This window comes from Aythya fuligula, chromosome 1, assembly GCF_009819795.1.
Source record: "Aythya fuligula isolate bAytFul2 chromosome 1, bAytFul2.pri, whole genome shotgun sequence".
NCBI lineage: Eukaryota > Metazoa > Chordata > Aves > Anseriformes > Anatidae > Aythya > Aythya fuligula.
The window spans coordinates 44,884,314-44,902,329 of record NC_045559.1 but is presented as its reverse complement, the minus strand read 5'-3'; the positions used below and the strand labels follow the sequence as shown (position 1 = coordinate 44,902,329).

At 36.3% G+C, this 18,016-nt stretch overlaps 1 protein-coding gene across 2 annotated transcripts in view; it reads right to left on the bottom strand.

Moving 5' to 3' along the window:
- The window catches only part of NUP205 (nucleoporin 205), a 51,195-nt gene that overhangs the window by 9,695 nt on the left and 23,484 nt on the right, over positions 1-18,016 (bottom strand). For both annotated transcript variants that reach the window (XM_032194249.1, XM_032194241.1), the window contains exons 17-33: positions 17,189-17,326; positions 16,739-16,928; positions 15,540-15,660; positions 14,945-15,026; positions 14,393-14,557; positions 12,199-12,323; positions 11,116-11,230; positions 9,955-10,104; positions 9,220-9,294; positions 8,319-8,476; positions 7,296-7,376; positions 6,373-6,564; positions 4,430-4,700; positions 3,918-4,016; positions 1,580-1,728; positions 644-835; positions 327-448 (exon numbers count right to left, since the gene is read on the bottom strand). In XM_032194249.1, the coding sequence (XP_032050140.1) occupies positions 327-448; positions 644-835; positions 1,580-1,728; positions 3,918-4,016; positions 4,430-4,700; positions 6,373-6,564; positions 7,296-7,376; positions 8,319-8,476; positions 9,220-9,294; positions 9,955-10,104; positions 11,116-11,230; positions 12,199-12,323; positions 14,393-14,557; positions 14,945-15,026; positions 15,540-15,660; positions 16,739-16,928; positions 17,189-17,326 (2,425 nt within the window). The remainder of the gene's footprint in view (positions 1-326; positions 449-643; positions 836-1,579; positions 1,729-3,917; positions 4,017-4,429; positions 4,701-6,372; positions 6,565-7,295; positions 7,377-8,318; positions 8,477-9,219; positions 9,295-9,954; positions 10,105-11,115; positions 11,231-12,198; positions 12,324-14,392; positions 14,558-14,944; positions 15,027-15,539; positions 15,661-16,738; positions 16,929-17,188; positions 17,327-18,016) is intronic.

Sequence of the window (18,016 nt, the reverse complement as noted above, 5' to 3'; positions counted from 1 at the left end):
TTGTTCACTAACTACAAATTCCCCAAAAGAGGTATAGCAGGCTGTTTTTCAAACATTACAGTCTAAATTAATAACAAAAATATATTAACAACACATGGACCATTCCTATATAAGGAATCAAACAAGTAGGACTTTACATAGTATAAGCAACTGGACACCCAGTTATTTGGAATTTTCCTTTCAATACAAGAGGTTTAAAGTTTTAAACTAAACACACAAGAAAAATACACCCCCAAATATTTACTCTCTAGACTTATATAAAAAGATGTCACGTTCTCCTAGGACTGTACTACAGTTTCAAAATCAGCCAGGGAACCAACACTTACCCTTGATGGTCTGTTTCAGGTCGCATGTCATATATTTGACACTGTGCCAGCCTCACAATTACACCAGACCTCAACAGTTCTAAAGCCCCTTGCTGACTTTTAGCTACCCTGGTGAGGAATGCCTAGAGAACAAAGGAAATACGTAAGTACTTACAACTGGAAATGAACAATGAGACTTATCAAAATTACGTCTCTATTGTAGCACCATTTCAAATACTGTTATTTTAGTACAGTAACTCTGAGTATGATCAATGTAAAGTATAGACAAGCAACTTTTATTTAAAAACAACACAAAATTGTTCCATAAGTGCTATTACCATTTTGGACTCATATGTGTACAGCGCTTTAAGTAGAGGGGGCTGAGGTGTGAGTAAGCTCTGAAGAGCCGCATCATCGTCTGCTAGGCTATCCACAAGCACCTTCAGGTAGCCACTATTGGAGAGATACAATAGCCACTGCTGCTGCTTGTCTACTGAAACAATACGATCAAGCAAAGCCAATGCCAACATCTAGGACGGAAAGAGAAAAAAAACAAACAGAATTGAACCAAGGAGAAAAAACAAACCCAAATTAAATCTATGAGATTTCTAACAAATACCAAAAAATATTAAATGCTAGGGAGTTGCTTCTAACAGCTTCTTAAAAGCAGAGTGCATTTCTGCACTACAAGCATAACCCCTTATGTGGAAAATACTCTAAGATTTCTTGACATTTAAGTATAGAACAAGTGAATTGCCTTTCCTCTATTACTTATCCTTTAACAAAATATTACAGATGCTGTTTGCTAACTATGCCACAATATTTTTAATGAAGTATTGCTACCAGCAGAATTACTAAGTAAAACTATTTTGCATTTTGACTAGATTCCTGACAGAAAATATTTATTTCTCAATATTTCTTTTTCAAGTTACTAAATTTTTCCAAAGTGAGAAAATAAACCAGTAAGTACATGATTTAAAGATAACAGATAATATTCACAGCAGATCATGCCTATAATCTTTTGCAGCAGTGCTTGCTACCTTTTTTGTTAAACAGAGGGACATAAACCTGTTTGAGAAAATAAGTAATATGCATGTATGTACCTACTTTTAGCAACTTGAATAATCAGAGGTAGGACAGAAATGTGAAAGAGAGTCAGTATCTACAAAGAATGTTTTTTAGTTCTATCTCATGAAATTTTCCTTCTCTGCACAGTAGTAAAATGTTCTTTAAAGCAAACAAAACAGTGATTGCAGAGGAATAGATTTATTTACCCGGCCTATCTCATGACCATCACAAGCATCGCGACAGACCACTTCCATGAGAGCTGCCCCATAACTCTCAATGATTGCCATGTTTTCTCGTTGCAGTTTACTAAACACATCTTCAGGAGCTGTCAGACGTTCCCACATTGTTTTTTTAGCTGTAAAAAACAAGTATAACAGAAAAAGGAAAAATGGAAAGATGGGCACCTTAGCATTTGCTTAGCTATAGTACAGCTGAGGCTATATCCTTCACGGCATTCTCTATCTTGCAACAGAAATACCATAAACAAGGGACACAGGTGTTTCATTGAAGTGCAGAAGTTTTCCTACAAATCCATTTTTTTCTAAATATCACACAAACGCCAGACAGAACTGAAAAACATTTGTGCCTGAATACTTATGCCACACTTGTAAATAACCTGCCTAAAACTATTCCAAGATTCAATACATGTAACCTGGAACATCTACGAAGCCTAAGAACTTTCACTGGGACCAAAACACTTGGTTTGAAGGGAAGTAAATAATAAGTTAAGTAGAAAAGTCCTGATTTCAAAGTCAGCAATAAAATACTGAAAGGTCATAACAATTCCATAGTTCTTATCACTACCATATCTCAAAAAGCTGACCAAGTAATAAGCAGTAGGAGTCTTCATGCATAGTTACTAAACCCAAGTTTGTTGTTCCATCCTCATCCAAGCTCTAAGATGAAACAACGAGTATAAATGTTGGTAAGTCAAGTATTCAAGCCATTAACAAATCCAGCTGGCTTGAAAAACACATTTGTTTTTTTATTGACTCTTTTTGGTTTTGTTTTATGGTTTTGTTTGTTTTCCCCTGAGGTCTTTAACTAAACAAGCAGAAAGAATATCAAATAATCTTTGGGGTTCTGCGTTGGTGAGCACCAAGTCCAGTAACGCTTCTCCTTTGGTTGGTTTGTCTAGTACCTGGATGAGGAAGTGGTCCTCAATGGTCTCCAGGAGTCTCCTGGATTACATACTTCCTGCCACGTGGCTTTCCCAGCAAACAGCCAGGTGGTTGAAATCCCCCAGGAGGATGAGAGCCTGTGAGCATGATGGTTCCTGTAGTTGGAGCAAGAAGGCCTCACCAACAGGCTCCTCTTGATCAGGGGGTCTGTAGTAGACCCCAACCACAAGATGTCCGTTGTTTATCTGGTCCTTAATTTTTACCCACAGGCTCTCAACCTCCTCTTTGCTGTTTCTTAGAGGGAATTCTTCACTATCTATCCAGTTCTTAACATAGAGGGCAACACCCCCACCCTTCTTTCCCTTCCTGTCTCTCCTGTAAAGCCTATAGCCCTCTATGCCAATGTTCCAGCTGTGTGACTCATCCCACCACGTTTCCGTGATAGCAATTAGGTCATAGTTTTCTAATTGCACTGTGGCTTCCAACTCCTCCTGCTTGTTTCCCATACTACATGCATTAGTACACAAGCTCCCTGAAAAGGGAGCTGAAATGCTTATTTCTCATGCTGCGTGTTTATGTATAGGAACACATCAGATGTCTTTCATTCAATTCAGCCCCTCATGGGGCAGACTGAAGGATCTCACCCGCATGCAGTTCCTCTTTCCCTCTTCAAATCTAGTTCAAAGCCCTATCCAATCAGCCCTGCTAACTTCAGGGCAAAAGTCCTTTTGCCCCTCAAAGAAAGGTGTTCCCCACCAGGAGTCAGTAGACCGAGTGTCATGTAGACCTTCCCATGATCAAGAAACCTGAAACTGTGTCAATGGCACCAGCCTCAGAGTCACATATTGATCTACTGGGTCTGCCCATTCCTTTCAATGTTGATCCCCGCTACTGGAAGAATGGAGGAAAACACTACCTGTGCACCTGATCCTTCAACTAATTGCCCTAAAACCCTAAAATCCCTTCTGATTGCTCTTTGCCACCTCTTCGCTGCCAACTTAAAAAAACGATAAAGAGTAATAATCAGAGGGACGTACCAGGTGAGTGACTCTCCAAGCAACATCTCTTACCCGTGCCCCACGGAGATAGCAGACTTCCCTTTGCCAGGTCTGGATGACAAATTGGGCCCTTTGTTCCCTTCGGAAGGGAGTCCCCTATTACTATAACCCTTCTTTTTTTTCTTGGTGGGGGTTGTTGTGATGCGGGGCATAGGTTGACTTGCCCTGCGCAACTCCCTCAATGCAGATGGAATTTTATCCACATCGTCATTTGCTTGTCCATCAAGCTCCAGAGCTTTGGAGTAAGATGGTTTATATCTACATAACCTATCTACTTCCAGGAGACAATTCAACATGCATGAACTATAATTTAGGGTTTAGTAACAATTTTTTCTGCTCTTTCCCAAAGTACAATTGGACCATACCAGCCTCTAAAGTGTCTGGTTCATCTGGTCTCTGGGCAATCTGTAAATAATAAAGCAGCGATCCGTAAAGATGTGTCCTCACTCTCTGGAAGCCACCACCTGTTCACAAGAAGTAGTCATAATTAGAACCAAACAGATATAAATTCCATAACACTATCTTCCACTGACAATTAATTTACTTTTCTGTGGCAGTGCTGGCAGAAATAAAACAGAGTTCTACTGTTTGTATAAAAAAGTATTTATGAGTATATTCAGCAAGTTTATGCTGCTACAAACACTTGAATATGAATTTCCCTTTAAAGTTATTTACACGTCTTTCTTCTGTTTGTTCAGAATTCAAAAAAAAATGCTTTTTTTTTTTTTCTTGCTAGTAGCCTCACTTATAAGGTATCTACAGTAATCATGGAAGATCTACCTAATTGACTGTAATAAAAAAAACTTGAGCATTTCAGTCCTTCTTTGTACTCCTCGTGGTTAGAATTCCCATGAACGTAGGGCAAAGGATAACAAACCTGTTTTCAAAATGAAATCCAGCAGCTTTTTTAAGATGATGTGGAGGGAGGAGTCACCAATGGAAGCAAAACCTATGGATATGCTCTCAGAGCCTGGTGATGAGGCAAAAGAACCATCCAGCATCAAGACATATTGGGACTGTCCCGTCACTGGGACTGAAAGTGGCTGTTTCTGCTCTGTTTTCACAGACTGGCTCAGGTGGGCTGTCAGAGTGAACACAGCCCCTGCCACCACTGGCATCAGCTCCTGAGCCGCATCCTCATCCAGGATCTTAAAAGAGAAGAAAAAAAAAAAAAAAAAAGACAGAAACAAACAAAAGAAGAAAACCAAGAAGTAGGTAAGTGTGATTTCTTGAGCTATTAAAGCAATTAATTTAGTCTCTCGCAGCTATTTCATTTATGTATTCAAAAGGAATTCATTAATAGAACACTATTTAAAACAAATCAAAATCAGTAGTGTCAGGTGAAACACATCCAGAAAAAAATATGTTGAGCATGTTTTAATCGAGCAGACCATTAGCTTTCTGGTTTTTATTTCCACAAATTACAGGCAAGATGATAGTTAAATCTGGATAAGAAACAGGAAGGAATGTGCTGTTGTTTGAGTTGGTTTATTAGTAAAATATTTAAACTTAAATTAGGGAAAGAACAACTGCTTTTTCAAGAAATTCGCCATTTAAAGAAAACTATTTCTGTTAAAAATGTGAAGATATAATCTATTAAACTGAAAAGAATGAGCATCGAAGAAGCATTTAAGACAACATGGAGAAAAAATAATAGGAATTTAGCATCAGCCACTTTAGTTCTCTTCATCATTTGAAAGATAAACCTGGTATCTTTATCACTGACATTCAAGCAGCTTTCCTTTTAAGCAATGCAGTTGTTCAATACAGTAGATCAATTGTTTTCAAAGAAAAGTAAAGATTAATGTTTTCTTAAATTAACAAAATTCTCCATTACAGTATTACGGGAAATTACAGTCTGAAATTTGTGCTTTGTAAAGATTTTAGGAATTGATGAAATTATTTTGCCCAGTAAAGGCCTCCCTTTATTCCCATGTTTTAAATTTGTTCATATAAAAAACAAGACCCACATTCTACTAAAAATATATTTTCCTGAAAGAGTTACCTAAAAACTAATGAAAACAAAAACAAACCCTAAAAGGTTACTTTTTTTTTCAAAAAAAAAAAAGATGACATTTTCATTAATATACATTCCTCAAAACATAGCTTGCCTATCAAAACTAAAAATGGTATGCCTCTCACAATAAAACAATAACAAGAAATTATTCCCCAGCTGACTTAAACAATAGGAGGATTTTTCATTAAATTTTCTTTGAGAATGGCTGAGTCAGTCATAACTCTCCAGTCCGTCTCAAAAATTATTACTCTATTTCTGCAATAAAAGATCAGACTTCAAATATTTTAAAAGCAAAGGGTCACATTCCCAGAAGCCCTTCCAATTCTAAAATTTTTACTTTTTCTACTCTGATGTTTCATTCAACTTTCTTTAATTTTTCAAAAGAAGCTGTGTTAGGATTTAAAGAGTGTCATCCATTTGCAATAAACTAGCAAATGCAGTACTGTCTGCTTTCATCACTTCAGTGACTTCTTTTATGTTACTCATCAAATGGGCTGTTACCTTTTCACCCACCCTTTCCAGACCATCATCATACCAGATTACACTAAAATGTCTTCAAAATTCATCAATAAATGGCTTGCAGATCACAGTAGCTATGCAAAAATATATAGAGTATCTCCTCTGCCCAATGGCACATTCAAACTTCAGCATAGTAGCAATCAAAAAGCTGAAAGTAATACTAAAGGCAGACAATTTTTTCTTGATTATGGTCAAAAATGCTACTTAAAGAGTAGTTTCTCTTTCATATAAAAAGACATAGCAACAATGCTCAAAGAAAGGGTTGGCTTCCAGTAGAGCATTACCTTGTCATGCACATCCTGTAACAGATCACGGATAATCAGTTGTCTGTCTTCAGCCTGTATAAGATCCTGGGGGCAGGCAGTGAGTATAATTTCCACCAGCTGTCTCCATGACTCTAAAGCATGCCTCTTAGCATGGAGGCACTGTAGCAACTTATTCCGCTCCACTACATACTGCAGGATAGTGTTGATCTCCTGAACACCCATGAAAAAGGAATTGAGTTATAATACTCTAAAAGAGATTAATGACAATAACAGATTTCAACATTACAAGTTTTAATCTATTAGTAATAGCCTTTGGAAGAAAAAAATAGGTAGGTCTTCTGATTATCAGAAACAAGCTGCCATTAATCATTTTAACAAGATATGCCAATCCAATTCTGAGCTGCTTTTCACAAGGGCTTTTCACCATGAATGTCTCAAGTGTATAGTAAAACAAATAAATATATATATATATATATATATATATATATATATACACTTTAAAAATCAAAGCAGACAACTGTGAAAAAACTGTTTGTGTATTTTCTTATTTTTAGTGTGAGTCACCTCTCCATCTTTTGATTTTCAAACCCACTTAGCCAATTTCAAATAAAACTAAAAGATGGTAAGAATCTCAAAAAATAATTAAGCATTAAGCTCCTCCGTGTTCACAGAAACTACAGCTGCATAGAAGAAAGAACAAATGAATTGTCGTCCCCTACAAGAGACAGGCAAGATGAACTTGGCTGCTATTGTATGTAGAACAGTATGTTAAGCAGTTTCTCTTATCAAATGATAATGTCTTGTTGGTTTTTTTTTTCCCTAAAGAAATTACTAACTCAAATTTCAGGACTCAAATCTGCAAGTTTTCATGGTAAAGCTTACTGCTTGATGGTTTATGAAATCCACCAAGAACAACAGTAATTTATTTTTTCTATACTTACTTCCATAAGTAAAGGTCTCTGACCGATTGCTGCCATTCCTTGAAGGGCATTGACTTCTGCAACCAGAACTCTGTGTAGATGCTGAAATTGAAAAGGAATTAAAAAAAAAAAAAAAAATTAATCAGGAGAAAGACATATTTGTCTTCTAAAAGGAGGTAGCTACATAGCAACAGATGCAACTAAAATACTAACAAGATTCAAGTTTCATTTATTTTCTCAATTTCTTCCATATTTCATTCTTTAACTGCTTTTGGGAGCTGTCCAACCTCTTCTTGCTTACTGCTCTTCCTGTTTTTTGCACTCCTTCATTTCCTTCTGTTCCAAAGTTATGTTCTTTCATCAGTTCTTCTAACACATCACCACTCTCCCTTCTCTTCAACCTCCACTATAGTCTTCTTGTACAGGATTAAGGGTTTGTCTCCTCTCAAGACTAAAACATATTTTGTAATACAGAATAGCTGGTTCCTAATATGGGGTAGCTGTTTTCCTATCACCAGCAAGGTTGCTTTGCCATTCTTATCCACTCCTGCTTTGTCCACTGTCTTTCGGACCACAAATTTTTCAGGTTTATTAAATACTTGTCAATTACTTATCATAATATGATGCTATGTTAACTGAAGCCTTTAAGAACTACTGCAGTACACAACTATACTATGTACATAATTGTGCACACATATGCAGAACTACACAGTTGTGGGTTGCAGAACAATGAAATAAGGTAGAAGTCATTTTCTGCAATATTATTTGGGTGTTCTGAGATATGAAAAACATTAAAACAGAAAATATTTCCTCAAAGTGTCTTAAACCAACATATCTGTCAGGTGCAAATGTGAAATCAGTGTGTGCAATACAGAAGAAAAAATAACCCACAGTTTGTATAAATTATGAACATCTGAAACAGGTATATTCTTTATGTGAAAAGAAGTTTCAAAGTCTTATTAATACACTAATTGATTTTAAAAACTAAATGATTATCAAGATACAAATGGCACACATAATTTGAGATCATGATCTACTGCACACCTTGACATTGCAGACCACTTGCCCACGTGCATTCTTGTGTTCACAATTAGCAATGACTTGCTCAATCTGAGTGCGGTCAAAAAAATCCAGTTGCAAAGGCTCTGGAATGTCCTGGCTGAAGTCAATTGAATCCAGAATACTTAAGATCTTCCTGCGTACTGGAAGAGTAAATCAATTCAGATTGTAGTCCAAAATATAACAGGGAGATAAAAAAGAAGAAAAAAGATTAAGAACAAGATTGCAAATAGGAGCCTATGAAAAGCTTACCTTTGAAAATTCAAATCATAATGTGTGAAGTTTCAAAAGGGAACACTAAATCTTCAAAAAACGCAAATGATCTCTAGAAGGCACTTAAAAACATTTTCTAGAGCCTTAAATTCTTAACTCTGTTGCTTTCTATTATTCTCTTTTTATGTATACATTTAATCCAACTCAGTACTACAAGATTCTAAATTTTGTCTCTTAAAAAACAGGCTGGTTTTCAAGGAGAACCATGCAGTCTTTCGCTGAAACTTTAATACGTAGTAAGAAATCTAAGGTCAATTGCTTGGTATTTATATTCTTTGCCACAAATAAACAAAGACATTCAGTTTAAGCAACAGTCTCACTGTTCTTCCTGTTCCCAGGAAATTTACACACTACCACCTCCCATTTCACCCTTCCACAGATACTTAAATACAGAATACTCTACCTTCCTTTTGAGTCCAGTATTTTCCACTCTCCAACCAACTATGTCAAGGTTCTGAAATTCATTTTGTCCACACTAAATAAAATTATTTCATGTATTGCTGCTGTTTTGAAAACCTATTATTTCATTTTTCAGTGTCCCTTCTAGAAGCAGCCCCCAAATTCAGGAACAGAAAATTTTTACAGAGAAATAATCAATGCCCAGAGAGTTTACCTTTAGAGGCAGTATCAAAGTGGAGAAATCCACTGACAGACCGACTTTCATCTTCTATCCCGCCTTCACCATCACCTGAAGCATAAATAACCAAAAGAAATAATAAATAAATACCACCTACTTTATCAATACTGACATACACATGTTCATCTGTGTTGCCCTAAAACGTGTGGAGACCTGTGGCATGCAGATATGTTCTCATGCGTTGCCTGAATACACATGTGGAAGCATTCGGTGTGCACACATCTATTAACATGTGTTCAACTATATTCCCTGAGAATGTGTGGAAGCCTTTAGCATGTACATGTGTGTTCTCACATGTTGCCCAAAAATACATGTGGAGGCTATTGGTGGGCACATGTGTGTTCGTTTGTATTTACATGTATAGCTTGAAATTGTGTGGGTACATTGACAAGCACAAACGTGTTCACACGTCTTCCAATGTGTCATCCAAAACCATGTTTGAACAACACTGACAAGCACATGTGTGTTCACACGTGTGCACCAAAACACTTGTATACACTTAAGCGCGGGCATGGTCACACATATTCAAGCATCTGCCCAACATGCTTGTTCACACATGGTGAGTCCTGCGGCTTACACAAGTGCCTGGAGGCATTTGGTGTCCACATGTGTGGCTTCTATGCCTGTCTAGAGGCATTTGGCATACACACACATTTTGAGAGGGCACAGACACATGTCATGCCATGTGTCATCACAGCAAGTTCTTCTTACCCAAGTAGGGTTTCACAGGCATGTCATCCAGCAGCAGATGCAGCAGTCTCTGCGTATGGGAGCGCTGGCGGTTCAGCGATGTCACTCGCATTTCTATCGCTGCGGTTTTCATCAACCAGGACATTTGGTTCAGCGTTGAAATCTCATGCTCTGCGTGGAAATAAGAAAATTCTTATAAAACTGAACATAAATAATACTACTTACTCCAAGGAAAGCATTTCTTCATTTGAGAAAGCTTCTAGAACCTATCATTACTTGTGAATTGTTCACCATTTGTTCATAAAAAGATTAAGGGATCTAACAAATGCCATTCAATGCATGTGAATGTTTTGAAAGACTCATACACAGGCATGGATTTAACAAAAAAATCTGGATGTAACTTGTACTCAAAATCATTGTGGAGAACCTATGAGCAAGTAAGATCTATTATCATTTCAGTGAAAATCATCAGACATTTACCCCTTGTGAGCTATCACTTTGCTTTTAAGGTGTTAAGGCTTGAACCTGGGTCTTCAAGGATCTTCGTATTCTATATGAATCTCATTTCCATTCTTAAGTTAACGTAAGAGATCATCTAAAATACTTCCCCCATTCTGGATATGTGCACTTGAAGGTTAAGACTACTGTCATCAAAGTACTGGTGGTCTAGCATCTGACAAACCCAGTATGTACACTTATGCAGTTTTAAGACGCCTGCCTTTGAAATGCTGGTCTTAAACATTAAAACAAATCCATTCATTTCATAACTAACATCAGCACCAAATAAAATCTCCAGATCCTTATTTCAAGGAAGAGAAGATAGAAGTGGCTATAACCACCAGCCTTCTACTCCCTCCCATTCCGCATAGCATCTTTTCCAAAATATGGCTTTTTTTGCTGTAGCAAAATCTAAAAAAACTACAACAATAATTAAAAGATAGATAAGGATTTGCTTCTGGAGACTGGATATGCTCCAAACTAACAAGCTCTTTTACAAGAGTTCTGCAAAACAATATGAACTACCTAAGCAGGCAGAGTTCAATAATATCAGAACTAAAAGATTAGCAAAGAGGCAGCAATTAATTCAATCTAGTCATGCTATGTATCTGTCTTTCCTCTGGTACTGCTAAAGACACAAAGGAGGCATTGAATTTTTTGTCCTTAGCTAAGGACACAAGTTACCTCTGGTAGAAAATGGCAAATACTGCAGCTGAGTGAATAAGAAATCCTGACTGGTCCTGAGGTATCTCATAGTTGGGCCTGAGGTGTCAGCACATGCGCACAACTGATAGATCACCTGAAAATCAAAAACAGTAGATACTCATATGGAGTTTATTTCACAAGAAACAAACAAAACAAAACCACCAAAGCAAAAACACCAAAGCAAAAGAAGCATAACTCTGTTTTAATGCTCAAACAGTATTATTACCTGTATTTTCAGTAAGTTTTCCAGCAGCCTGCTCCAAAGCACAACATATTGTATATAACATATATCAAATTACAATTTGAAGGACTATCGGCATGCAGGCATCTACAGCAACTACCCACCCACAACACGACTCTATAACCCTTTAAGTTTGTTCACTTTACTTAAAAGAAAAGCATCTTTCTTTTTACTCTGCAGGTTCACCAAGACAGGAAACATCATCTTCATCTTTTTCCTCTTCTACAGTATGGCCTCTTCCACTTTTAATTACTTATATTTAAAATACTTTGTAAATGTCACAGATTACCCACACAATAAAGGTGTGTGATTTAAGGCCAAACAACAACTAACTTTGCACACATGTCAAATCCAGCCATCTTCCCTGCCTGCTCCCTCTCACTATATTTTATACACACACATCACTGCTGCAGAATAAAGAAGAGAATTTTATTTATTTGCGATTATCTGCCATATTACGTCAGCAAAATGCAGTTCCAGATATTCAAAAAAAGAACAACAGCAAAAACTTGTCACATGGCCATAAGACACTCAAAGGCTTGCCAAAACTATTTAGATCGCTAGCTTTACAAATACAACCCAATTCCAAGCTCTGTAACGAGTGTAGACTTTTTGGTTTCGGTGTTGTTAGAAGATAATACATTTTTACATAGGAAAAGGTAGATCAGAAGAAGTTCAATATATAAAAAAAATCTGACAGATCTTTCTTAAACCAAAAAATATTTTCAATATCATCACCATCTGTGTTCATCAACCATGAAGGAGCTAATTTTATTTAAAGTTCACTCTCAATATATGCCAACAGAAAATAGGTTGCATACCTGGTAACAGAGTTCTGCAAGATGAGGAGATTCCTGAACTGCTGTAGGCCCATTCCTTGTTTCAGTACCCTTCTCCAGTATGTTCAAAATAGCATGAAGGCAAGTCCGTGGACAACCCAAAACACCTTCAAAATACAGAAGTAATTTCTTACGTACTTGCCTCCATAATAAATGCAGATTAGAACACAGAATCACAGAAATTAAATGCTTCAGATACCTTATACCACACCATACTGCTCCACAGAGCAGCAGTGAAAACATCCAGAAAAGATTTTTCTCAATTAAAATAAAAGGGAGGAACTGCTTTAGCAAAAATCAAATTAAAACATCTGTAGGCACTCTGCAGAAAGAAGACAAATTATGCAACCAAAGCTTCCTTAAGAATTTTCTCTTCAGTTCTATATGAAGAGATCCAGTTGGCATTTTAATATTCTGCATCAACCAAATGAAAATTTGGATTCTCAGTCCTACACTTTAATTGAATACTCATTTGCCAATTTCAAATGTGAGTTTTAAATCTCTGTATTTAGTCACAAAATGACCGCAATTGTTCAATAACTCTCCTAGAGGCACCTAACACTGCAACCAAGAGGAAAAGGAAAAAAGACTTTAAGACTGAAGCAAAAATTCTGTCACTTTGCATCCATCCTTTATCCAATTATTACTTTAATCCACCAAGCAAGATGCCCTTAAGCAGTGAATGCATCAACAACCACCATTCTTACAGGGGAAATAATTGTCTCTGTTTGGACCCACATCATTTATGCTTTAGTAGGAAATTATTATTCCTAGGCATATAGCTTACGGTCATTCTTTCTTCACATTATTAATGGGATAATTCAAAGCAGCCTGCAAGGATCTCTCACAGCCTGGAGAAAAGACAGTCTCCTATTACTGATCTGACTTATGATACCCTCTAAAATTGTATGCTTGCAGATCAATTATCCATATTCTTTAGGTATAGAATTTCAAAATGTGCAAAACATGGTCTGCCATAGTAAGTTACTTTCCAGATAAAAAAGAGGCTGGTGTCTTTCTGTGCCTTTCTGAGACATAAAATAACTCAGACTTTTTTTTTCCAAATGAAATTCAGGTCCTACCTACCCTTCATTTAGAACTAGAAACAACCATAAACAACCAAAATCTGCTGGGAGCAAAGCATCTGACCCAAAGATCGTAAGAAATAGGCTTCTATAAATAGCTAAAAAATTAAATCTGTTGATCCCAATGTGTTCATATGAAACATTCCTTAAAATACCGGAGAAAGAATCCTGTACTTCAGATCTGAAGGGACTCCAAGAAATCTCTACTACAACCTACTGCTCAAAGTAGAGTCAGCTATGACAGCAGACAGGATAAAGCTCATAGCTTTATACAGCTGGATCTCAACAAACCTCCAAGCATGAAGACTGTATGTCCTCTCCAGCCAACCCATTCCCCTGCTTCACCTTCCTCACTCTGCAGAAGTTTCTTCCATATTTGCTCAGAGCCTCTTTTCAGTTTATGCCCAAACCTTTGGGTTCCCCCAAACCTTCTCTTTTCCGTGCTGAAGAAGTCCCATTCTCTCAACCTCTCCTCATAAGCTGACTGCTCCAGCCCCAACCATCTCTTCTGAACTTGCTCAAGTTCAAGACAGACTAACTCACTATCTTTGACAATTCTAGAAGTATCTGAAATGCCATATATGCATATATATGTATACATATATCTTCTGTTAGGTTTTCTTCTACACTGTTAAACAGCCAGACTGTTTTCCTACTTGATAATCAATCTTAAATGGGAGTTTGAGGAGGGGCAGAAGAGCACTCAAGTTGTATAACTTGTTCAAAGTCTTGTCACACATAGGGACTTCCTGGATCACCAAATCAATTTTTTTGTATTGCTGACAACCGCAATGCATGTGAACAGTAAATAAATTTATACTTCTCTTCAAAATTATCATTTTCTCCCAGAACTCTAATTTCAAGTCCACTCCAAAATCCAACTTAGACAAAGGATCAAATTCTAAAGCAGTTTAAAATACTGCACCTGGGTTCATCTTATCTCTGAATACAGATTTTAAGGATTAGAACAAGGCCAGTTTTCTTCTTCTTAACATTCAGAGAAACTGGGTCTCCCCGTGCATTTTCTGATAGATATTCTCAGTGTTGGTGGTACAAGAACTGAATGCAAGATCAACTTTTCGTCTTCATACCTGGGTCTTGCAGGTTTGTGGTGCTGACAGGTTTCTTGAGCTCATATCCCAAGAGATACAGCGCAAGGCTGGGAGGACTACATTCAAGAGAGGTGATAAGGAGATTCAGAATATGGATCCTTGTCTCATGATGGATGCGTGCCCGCTGCTTTTCAGGCTCCAGCTCTTGATTAAAAAAGATTAGGTGAACAATGAAGTAAAGCAATCGGTTTAAATGAATAATCTTCAGATCCTTCAGATTAAATGCAATAAATGCAAACCATCAGTTTATATTAGTATAGAGGAATACAAGACCAAAGTGTCAAATTACTGCTCTGAATAACACATCCAGAGCAATTTAAATGCTCCTCTTTTGAAAACACTCCATTTATAGCTGTCTCATCATACTGTGGATGTATCTTAACAAGACATCAATGCTTTTCCTTTTGTTAAGGGTGTGTCTCTACAGAACACAACACAGAAAAGGTTTTTTTGACTTAAAAGCCCCTTCTTTCATTAATTTTATTCTACGCAAAAGATAAGTGCAAGTCATATAAGAAATCTTTTACATACCCTCATCTGGATTAATTAATTCTTCTGCATCTTCATTGTCCAAACATTCCACAAACCCAGCCATCAGCTTCTGGCTAATACTCTGTATTCAGCAACGGAAGGATGAAAATGAAGGGGATTTTAACAGTATTAAAAACAATACCTTTCAAAATTCCTTCCATATAGGTTGACACAAGGTCTAGACAAAAATTAACCTAGTAACCTAGTCACTAAGCATGGAGCGTATATGCTAAGCATAGGTTAGCAGAGAGCCACTGAATAGAAAAGACAAAAAAAAGAAATCTACTGTTGTGTTACATATGCTAAATTATCCTCAGAGGCTGAACACTATGAAGTCAAGAAAAAGTCTCAGTATCTCAAAGAAGTATCTCTTTTCTCTTCTTCCAAAGCATTCATGGTTTTGCTTTTCATCAATTAATGAAGTAGTCACTTTTCACAATGCCACAGTAAAAAACTTTTTGGGGATAGGTAGAGATAAGATAAAATATTGCTTTAATGTACTTGATCTAGAAACATAGCTTTTAAAGTAACATTACAGAGCACCAGTATTTCTCCAACACTTTGTCTTTCCAGATCCAAATAAAATGGCACTTACCTGATCATGTGTGAAATCACCAACTAGCTTTATCTGGATGTTGGAATTGTAAGAAATACAGCACAAAATCTTGGCACTTTCAAAAGCCAGTTCAGGATTGCTGTTTCCATGATAAAGATACCTTTAAAAATACAAGATTATTGTAATGAAATTTTTGAGGACTGTAACATTCCAACATGGCAATGCATAGATGAAGGAGTACTAAAACAACTGCAAAACAAACTATGTAAGAAATCATTAAAACTACAACAAAATTTTACTCCACATGAAGCAGTTCACACTCTTCCATCAGAAGTATAGGCTAACATGCAGTCTTAATAATCAGCCTCAGAATTTTCAGCATTCTTTTTATACGAAACATACCTCAAGCAATGCAAGATAGTATTAAAAAAAAAAATCACAGATCACACAGAAGCAAGTATCATCAAGAACCAAAAGTATCTAAAATTACTACATACACCCAAAATAGGCAAGATTCAAAAAAAAAATAATTAATTTAAAGTATCTTAAAAGGCACGTGGCTTTTTTTTTTTTTAACTATTAACTATAGTTATGTAAAAAAAGTAATATAGCAAATGAAAGAAAAAATATATACAGAGATCTTGATTTCTCAGAATCTCACTGAATAAAAAAGCAGTGTTGTTTTGTCTGTAAAGTCATTATAAAATAAAACTGTAAATCAGTAAAAATCAGTGTTACAGATTGCTAGTTTGATACTTTTAATATAGAAACTAATAGATAATACTGTAAGACGTTTAAATGGACAACAGCAGCCAAAAGAAGTTTCTGATTGTCTCCTACTCTAAGCAAAACATTCAAACTGTGACAAACTGAAAATTATACCCCAGGAAATCATTGCACATAAGGCAAATTGTAAGAAAAAAAAATATTTTATATATATATATATATATATATATATATATATATATATATATATATATATATAAAATTTATATTTTATATTATATATTTTATATATATAATATATATTAATTATATATATTATATTATATGTAATATATATTATATATATTATATTATATATTATATATTATATTATATTATATTTATATTTTTATATTATATATAACGCAGATTCCAAATCTTGAGAAGCACTGCTGGCTGTTAAAATCAAAGGACCAGGATCCAATCACTTCTGTGCCTCCAAAAGTTCTCCCTTCTCAGTATTTTGTACATACCTTGCAATATTCACCACATGATCTGCCTTTTTAGTGCGAGGATTGATTCCTTGAAGCAGCTGCTCCAGCGGTGTGACAATAAGGGAAAGATGGCTCTCCCGCAACAGATCCATAAAAAGATTCTCCTTCTGCAGGGTCAAGTTTAGAAGTGCAAGGCAATATTGTACTGCTTTCTCTAAATGCTTCTTCCCTGTGCAGTACACAAACAATAAAGAACCATAAGGAAAAGAAAGGATCAATTAAAATAGGCCATGTTCATAAACCTCGTTCACCGTGTCTTATACCAAGAAAGAATTTGTCAGTTATTTACTGCTAGGAAAATTACCCACAAAACACAATTTATATATGCCAGAAAAACAAAATCAAGTTGAAGATATGTGAAACGTCAGCTTTAAATCCCACTTTGTATGCTTTTTAACTTCACCTGAAAAATAAATTCGAGGCACATACCAGGAAATGGAGCATAAGTATCAAGCTGCTTAACTCCTTCTTCCAGCAAACTAAGGGCCAGTTCCAGCATTGGGGACTCATTCAATAGATGATACATCAAGTTGAACCCAGGTGGTTTATATGCTATTATTTCTTCTCCTAAAAACAAACAAACAAACAAAAATTATCAAATAGAAAAGACTTAGCTAGCCTGAGTTGGAAAACAGCAGTCCCTGTTGCTATAAGCAACATCTAAATTGACAAAACATACTGCATAGAAAGTCTTCACAGTTTTTGTTCACGCATAAGCTATCTAGGTAGCTTAGAAAGTTTGCAGAGAGCAGTAACGGTAGTTACCATTACTTTTCAGAATCTACTCGCACAGTTTCAACTTTAAATCATTAGAGTCTCCCTAGGTTTATCTGGCCTTGAATTCAAATCAACGATAGGACTCTAAACCACATTGGAGCTATACTAAATGGTTTCGTGTGACTGAAAAATAACTGAAAAAAGTTTACATTCCCCAAAACCGACACGAGGGAGAAAAGCATTTCCAGAAACCAAAGCTGAAACACTGATGCTCACAGTACACAAATACTTGCATGTCTGCTACAACAACACATGCCGAAATGAAACTACTAGCCTGGAACACAAAGACCCTCAAAAAAACAAAAGAAAAGCAAAACTCAAGACTAATGTTTCTGTTTTATCTAGGCTCCTAGTAAATTGGGGGGGGGGGGAAGGGGAGCAAGAGAGCAGTCAGAATCATTTCTTAATAGGCAAATGAGAATGAAGGTACAGATTCTTTTGACATCAAAGACAGCTCAAACAAACCCTTTCCCTCTCTCC